The following is a 7,957-nucleotide window of genomic DNA, read 5'->3' as shown; positions in this document are numbered from 1 at the left end:
TCATACTACAATTATTAGTAACGAGACTTTCGGTCATTCTAAAAATCTCTTCCGGATGGACACTATCATGTTGAAATATAACTCTCTTCCTATTTTTCCATATAAAACAGCAAAGTGTATTCCCCACTCTATACTACCAACATTATTTTCCAGATTAACAATCATCCAGTCCATTAGATTCATCCCAAGAAACTGAGATATGTAACTCGAGGGGATAAGTTTATACCACATACCTGCAGTAGAGGGACAATCTCACAATAAATGAACCATAGATTCTTGGCTATCATCTGAGAATCGCGGCCTCACCCTCTCCTGATTTATGAAAATACCGGGTCTCAAAACCAGCCATATGAAGTGGATGAATATAGTGGGCAAATTATTTCCCCAAACAGGATAACCCGCCAATTTTAAACACCCATACTCCATTACACCCAATCTCATATTAAACCATGTGATTTACTTTGTAACTAATCCCGTCAATACATCTGACGGTCCGGATTTAACTTTTACCTTAAAATGTTTCTTCATCGGTCGTATTTTAATACATTTCATTTTCCTTTTATGTAGTTGATCACCCGCGCAACTCGCCTCTCCTTTCTTCTGTTTAGCTACCCTCCAATCCCATTGCCATTTCTCTAAATCTAAACACGAAATATTCAAAAAAGCTTCAAATTATTTTCAACGAATCGAAAAGAAAAAATTTTGAAAGCTGGAATTTTTTTTTTGGCAAATTTCTTGTGAGAGTCGAAGAAGAATCTTGTCGGAAATTTTCGAAACATTGAGACTTTGGATTCTTTCGAAATTTCGTTTTGTTTTAATAAAATCACAAATTATTCCCGTATATAAAAAAATAAAAATAAAATAAGCGTTTGTTGTCTACCAAAACGATTTCGTAAGTTTCAGTTTTTCTTTTCCTTTTGGATGTGTGGTATCTGAGATAGTGGGAGGAAAGAAAATTTGAAGTTTTTTTACTTGTGTTGTTGTTTTGATTAAATGAAATGGAAAAAAAAATTGTAAAAAAAAATAGTTATTAAATGCTGAAACACAAATGTGGTGTTCATGGATGTTGTTGTCATCATTGGTTCTTCAAATCGATTCCATAATTTTCTCTTTTTATGTTTGGTTGATGAGAAAATGGAGGAACAAACAAGGAGTAGCCTTATAAACGGAAAGAATGAAAAACTGGGGAAAGAAAGGGGGGTTTTGAGAATGAACATGCGAAGAAATGATTTTAACTCTTTTTTTTTTTTGGGTAAAATGCAGAACTCTGAAGGAGGAATGGAAGTTTTTGAAGATATCCAGTGTTGAGGGAGAATTCGAATCTAAATTAAATTAGAATCAACTGATTGTTTTCAATAAATTTCTTTGATAAAAAAGAGGTCGAAATGGTGGCATCGCAGTTAGCTGCTGTCTTATCCAAGTTGCAAACATTGTATTCAGACCATGCCTCTGTGGTCTCCATGAACCTATTCGTCGCGCTTCTTTGCGCTTCCATTGTGATCGGTCATCTTTTAGAGGAGAACCGATGGATGAACGAATCAATTACTGCCCTTGCCATTGTGAATGCCTCCCTTCACAATCACATCTATAAATGTTGATTTATTCACATGAACATTTCAGCAGGGTCTTGTTATGCTTGGATTATTGTTCTGCTTTTTTTCTCATATGTTTTATTTTAATTGACTTTGTGGCAGGGTCTTTGTACTGGGGTCGTTATTTTGTTGACGAGCGGGGGTAAAAGCTCACGTCTTCTTGTCTTCAGTGAAGATCTGTTCTTTATTTATCTTCTACCCCCTATTATATTCAATGCTGGGTAAGTTTGTTCTCGTCACATTTTCATTTCTCCTGTAAATGGAAAATATGGAGATTGTTTGTTATAGTTTATATAAGCTAAAATTGATGGCTATGCGACAGTTATTCAATGGGAACTTTTTTTTTCTTGGCTGTGAGAGTAAAATATGGTATGTGTCCAAGATTTTGTTCAATTTATTCCAAGTTTTTGTTAGATCTTTCAAAGGTCATCCCCATGCCCATAATATGATATGCATTGAATTCATGTTTCGGACATAGATACTAAATGAAGTGTCAAAGTAACCTAGATGGCTTGAACTTAATTACTTTGAGAATTTCCACTTGTTTTCAACATTGTAAATATAAGAACACAGTGTCCTTTTTACAATGTCAAGGTTTAATTTTTTAATAAAATTCTTTTTAAGAGTAAAAACTGAGGATTAGATGTAGTTAATTACTTGTCTTCCTTCTGATATTTGCTTTTTTTGCCAGGTTTTCTGTGAAAAAGAAGCAATTTTTCCGTAACTTTATTACCATCATGCTGTTTGGGGCTGTCGGTACATTAATTTCTTGGTCAATTATATCTTTTGGTACTTTCTACAACTTTATGGATACAGTTGACACATATGTACAATTTCGTTAGTTTTATCTTTTGTTTGTATACATGACGTCTGTGGATATGCAGCCAAGGGCAGTGTTAGGGGTTGGCTTGGTTTGTTGATGTACATCCTAATATTCTTAAGATTAATTTACTGGTTGTGATAGCAACTCTGATTCTTCAAACAGGTGTTATTAAGTTCTTTAAGGAAATGGATATTGGTTCATTGGAGATTGGAGATTTTCTAGGTATTTGACCTTACTCCCTTCTTTTTCAAACTGGCTTAGTTCATGTTTGTGTATCTTACTAATTTTCCCGCAATTTTCAGCAATTGGTGCAATCTTTGCTGCTACAGATTCTGTTTGCACACTGCAGGCATGCATAAACTAAAATTGTAGTAGCATTTCTATATTGAGGGACTACTGTATGAAACTTACTAAACTGAAGCTGCTTCTGATGGTACAGGTGCTTAATCAGGATGAGACTCCATTACTCTACAGTCTGGTTTTTGGAGAGGGTGTTGTAAATGATGCAACATCAGTGGTGCTTTTCAATGCAATCCAGAGTTTTGATCTCACTAATACAAATCATAGAATTGCTTTGGAGTTTATTGGCAGCTTTTTGTATTTATTTTTAGCAAGCACTCTGCTGGGAGTGGCTGTAAGGCGCTTTTCATACAAATCTGATTCATTCTGTGAACACTGCAGTTTCATCTTACATTGATCTGATTTTTCATTTTTCTTGAAGTACCCATATCAGAGTATCAGACATTTGTGTTCAACACATTTTTGTACATTGGTATACGAGGATGTGTCCTTATAAGGACCCTCCAACTATATAGAAAATCTTACAGAAAAAAATTGACTATACCCATATCGGACACATGTATGTGACACTTGCAGATTAACCTGGTAGCATAGCTTTCCCCTAGGTGTAATATTTTTCTTTTCTGTGTAGGTTGGGCTGGTAAGTGCTTATATCATCAAAACGTTATACTTTGGCAGGTATATTTTGGATTTTATCTGGATTTTATATCAACTAGCTTTCAATAATAAAACCATAGATACCTCTATGAGAATCTTATACTCCCTTCTAGGGAATTAAGTTTTACAGAGATGTAATGCTTTTAATCATTTGTGATATTAAAAGGTTTTACTTAATAGAAGACTCCAACTGAACATGAATGTTATTATTACAATAGAGTTTTTGACGGTACAACGTCTTTGTAGTCTAGAACTAATTATATGCACTTGATTTTAACATGATCCAGGCACTCAACAGACCGTGAATTCGCTCTTATGATGCTCATGGCATACCTTTCATATATCATGGCTGAAGTAAGATTCTTCTAGCGTAATATAGCAGTTATTGCATTCCTTTATTTTATTTGGATAACTCTAATGTTGCATTCCCTGCAGCTGTTCTATTTGAGTGGCATTCTCACGGTGTTCTTTTGTGGGATTGTGATGTCGCATTATACCTGGCACAATGTTACAGAGAGTTCAAGAATAACTTCCAAGTATGTGTCCTCCATGTTATTATCTTAGGGGCAATAAAAGTTATGGGTAATTGATATTTGGAGGGAATAAACTTCTTCTTAAGCGGCTTTATGTTACATCAGTTAAATTTAGGGTTTTCTGTAGCTTTGTATTCAAGTTGCACCCTTCTAACTATTGCTAATTGTTTTTAAGATAGATGCTTAACACCTAAAGAAATGTTTTAACTCTTTATATGCCTCAATTGATTCAGATCTTTTGTTTAAACACAGGCATGCTTTTGCTACCTTGTCGTTTGTTTGTGAGACTTTCATCTTTCTCCATGTTGGAATGGATGCCTTGGACATTGAGACGTGGAAATTTGTAAATGACAGGTTTGCTCTATGTCTATGTTTTTCAAACATTTCATTTTTCTTCAAGTATCTGTGTTTGAGTAACATTACTCTGTGCACCTTCTGGAAAAACTATTTTTTTTTCAAGTGTATGTTAACGATTCATTTTGGTCTTGAACCTTTGCTTCAGGTATATTTTTCAGATTTACCCCATTTTTTCTTCCATGCAATTTGTACAAAATAACTTCCATTTACAACATGATTTGTTCTTGTGACATTGGGTTTGATCTCCTATTTGCAGACCTGGAACATCAATTATTGTTAGTTCTGTACTGCTTGCACTGGTCATGGCTGGAAGAGCAGCTTTTGTGTTTCCCTTGTCGTTTCTATCCAACTTAGCACACAAATCAGCTAATGAAAAAATCAGCTTTAGGCAACAAGTACTAGCTTGTGGTGTTCTTTGTTTCTTTGCTTCCAAATCAATTAACAATGTTATTTGACGTCACTAATTTCTTTTTGTATCTTTTGTTCAGATCATAATATGGTGGGCTGGTCTCATGAGAGGTGCAGTATCTATGGCACTTGCTTATAATCAGGTGAATTCAGGATTATCTTATTTCTTTGGAAAACGGAAACCTTTTTGTAACGAAACTAGGAGAAATAATTTGCTGAGATTGAAAATAGAGAAGATTGTGTTGTATTTACATAATTTCTTCTAATTAAAACACAATATCTTGTAGTGGACCTCCTATCAATCTACTTCGTCATAAGATCTTGAAAATGATAATGATCTAGAAAAAATAAGACAACAATTTAAAGTACTGCTGAGATTACTAATAGAGTTAAACTAAAAGAAAAAATAGTTTAACATCGAGGTCAAAGAAAATGACAAGGTAGGATTAACAGTTGTAGGCTTAAGGGCATAAGAAGTTGAGCCATCTGCTAATGTAACTTTAGAGGAATATACATAAGAGTAAAAGGTGAAACAAAGATTCGAATTACTTGTTATAGATTTTGGCACTAGAATCAAAGGCCTATTTGGACAATAAGGAAAGAAGATACTAGATTTACTTGACTCTACAATAGCAATGATAGGAGAAGTTTTCTCATATGGTGAAATGGTCTTGATATTAGATATTGTAATATTTTCTAATTGATATTTTCAAACCTTATTTTGAATTTCACATAATAACGTTTCTTATGGCCTGACTCATAGCAATAACAACATAATTCCTTCTGAATCCTGACAGTGACTATTTTCTTACCACGACTAACAAGAGCTCTAATTTTAATCTAAGGGACGTGAGAGCTTTTAGTATGAAGTACTCTTGAAAAGATGAAATTTCAAAGCCAGAAAGGATCTGAGCTTTATTGTATCTCAAATTTTGGAAGAATAGCAACCCGAAAACTCATAACAACCATTTTCTCTCATTGAGTCCGTTGAACTTTCACATCTTGACTAAAAGGCAACAAAACATTAAGCTCCTCATACATTTTCTTAAAATCCATATGGGAGACCTATCTTGCTTTTCTGACTACAAACTCTTTGCATACTTCTTTAGTACAAGATATATTCCGTTTCTCAAAATACAAAAAATCTAAATAGTCCATTAGCTCCACAATGAATTCATAGTAGTCAATCAAAGCAATTATTTAATTTTTGGGTCTGGAAAAATAATTGGGCATATTCTTTCGACCATACTTGTTTGGTATTATCAGTAGGTTGGTATCATGTACTTTGCACATTGATTTGAATTGTCTTGCTCCAATCCAAATAATTGGATTCATTCAATTATTACATGTATGTCTTCAACTTTTTTTTTAATATTTCATGCATTTGGAGGGTCATATTTCCTCAACATGTTTGAAAATGTGAATAATCCAATAGACTTTTACTTAATAAAGAGTCAGAGTAAAATACGAGATAGAGAAAGGAAGAAATTTGTTTGATTGATATAATCTGATAGATTTTTACTTAATATAAATGCAGTTTACAAGGGCAGGGCACACACAATTGCGATGTAATGCCATTATGATTACAAGCACCATCACTGTTGTTCTTTTTAGCACTGTGGTAAGATGTTTCTGGCCTGCATTTCTAACTCTTGGAGATTTGATGGTTGGCATTTTCTTTTATTCTTCATATGTATAGAGTCTTGACTGAGGGTTCGAGTTTTACATTGCTGAAGTTCGTATTTGGGTAGTCGAATCTCATGCCTGAAATCCATATTTTAGCATCTCTTTCGATGTTCCATAATTTACTTGGCTTAAGCATGATAGTTTGTTGGAGATGTTGACGTTAGTAACACTTTATATGTTGGTTTGGCTTTGATCAGGTTTTTGGACTAATGACTAAACCTCTAATAAGGTTCTTGCTGCCTAATTCTAAAGTAACAAGTGCACCCTCCGGATCATCATCTCCAAAATCGATTACAGTGCCATTTCTGGGAAGTATTCAGGATTCATTTGAAGATAGTCCAAAGGGAGTTCAACAGCCAAGCAGCATTCGCGCACTTCTTACAACTCCAACACACACCGTTCATTACTACTGGCGCAAGTTCGATAATGCCTTTATGCGGCCAGTGTTTGGTGGGCGGGGTTTTGTTCCCTTCGTTCCTGGCTCTCCAGCAGAAAGGAGTGAACATAAGCTACCTCAATTGCAATGAGACTGGTGGATCAAGATGTACTACTATGCATCCAATGTCTTGTGAAGACTTCTCAAAGAAATTTTACAAGGCTGCGCGAGAAGTGTTTAACGTAATTGTTCTTTTTTTATTTGGCTCTGGTTATGTACGTAGCAGTGGCGAAACTTCACACTAAATTTTGAGGTGTCAATTAGTAAATAATTTAATCAATATCATATTATACAAAAAAAAAACAAAAAAAAACAAAACATAGTTCGAAATTTTGGGCTTTGTTGTTGTAAAATCCAAGGATTATAATTCAAATATCGAAAATCAAACATAATTGGTTTTTTTTTTTTAAATGTCGTACTTTAGTTAATTTTTCGTATTGTATTCTGCGGTCATCTTTCATGCAAATTAAATTACCAGATTTTTTTTGTAAATTTTTAACTTTAATACATTGGAAACACCCCATAATTTATTAACATAACACAAACAAATGGCAAAAGATCTTCATTGATAATGATGTGGTAATTTCCATGTGTCGTCGGCAAACCGTGCTTTATATGTTGGCAATTTTTTTACTATGATTATATATATATATATATTTAGATCTATTTGTCCTTATATAAGAATTCCCAGCTTTATCATTTAATAGCATCTTGCTAATATTATTTAAAGGTAATTCTAAAGCTTATGCAGAATATGTTTTTATTATACAATCAGCTATCGTATATGTTGAAATTTGACCATCGAGAATTGTCTACTTTTTACTTTAGTACTCCAAATGAGCGAAGTTATCATAACATTCTCAGAATCTGTATTTAACATATCAATCACTCTCTTACTATTACTATGATTATATTTTTAATTAAACAGATAAATCTATAATAAAATTCATCATTGTAATTAATTTTATAAAAAGGGAAAAAAGAAACAGTGCGATGCACATATTTATTTTATGTATTGATTAAATTTTTAAGAGATTAATTTACACTTGTGTCCCACATTTATTCACTATGTATTGCTATGTGATCAATTTTAATGACATAAGGTGACAAAACTTAATGACTGGATCCACATTTCCACAATCATCCCCTCGTCCCTTACTTTTCT

At 33.6% G+C, this 7,957-nt stretch overlaps 1 protein-coding gene across 1 annotated transcript; it reads left to right on the top strand.

Moving 5' to 3' along the window:
- The first annotated feature begins 564 nt into the window (after nt 1–564).
- On the top strand, nt 565–7,137 carry LOC107895002 (sodium/hydrogen exchanger 2). Its single transcript, XM_041085066.1, has 15 exons — nt 565–892; nt 1,264–1,559; nt 1,695–1,813; nt 2,284–2,381; nt 2,578–2,637; nt 2,718–2,764; nt 2,855–3,049; nt 3,347–3,393; nt 3,660–3,726; nt 3,808–3,908; nt 4,158–4,259; nt 4,519–4,657; nt 4,751–4,813; nt 6,208–6,291; nt 6,554–7,137. The coding sequence occupies exons 2-15, from the start codon at nt 1,386–1,388 to the stop codon at nt 6,881–6,883; spliced, it is 1,626 nt and encodes a 541-aa protein (XP_040941000.1). The 5' UTR covers nt 565–892; nt 1,264–1,385; the 3' UTR covers nt 6,884–7,137.
- The last annotated feature ends 820 nt before the right edge of the window (nt 7,138–7,957 follow it).

The sequence above is a fragment of the Gossypium hirsutum genome, chromosome A13 (genome assembly GCF_007990345.1).
Source record: "Gossypium hirsutum isolate 1008001.06 chromosome A13, Gossypium_hirsutum_v2.1, whole genome shotgun sequence".
Classification (NCBI taxonomy): domain Eukaryota; kingdom Viridiplantae; phylum Streptophyta; class Magnoliopsida; order Malvales; family Malvaceae; genus Gossypium; species Gossypium hirsutum.
The sequence above is the reverse complement of the archived record's forward strand: the minus strand, read 5'-3'. Positions and strand labels throughout refer to the sequence as shown.

Bases quoted from the DNA above. Each gene is read 5' to 3' on its own strand.
- LOC107895002 (XM_041085066.1), top strand. From the start codon at position 1,386: ATGGTGGCATCGCAGTTAGCTGCTGTCTTATCCAAGTTGCAAACATTG. The intron at 2,382-2,577 runs GTACTTTCTACA...TTCTTCAAACAG, and splicing joins TTGGTCAATTATATCTTTTG to GTGTTATTAAGTTCTTTAAG. The intron at 4,260-4,518 runs GTTTGCTCTATG...TCCTATTTGCAG, and splicing joins TGGAAATTTGTAAATGACAG to ACCTGGAACATCAATTATTG.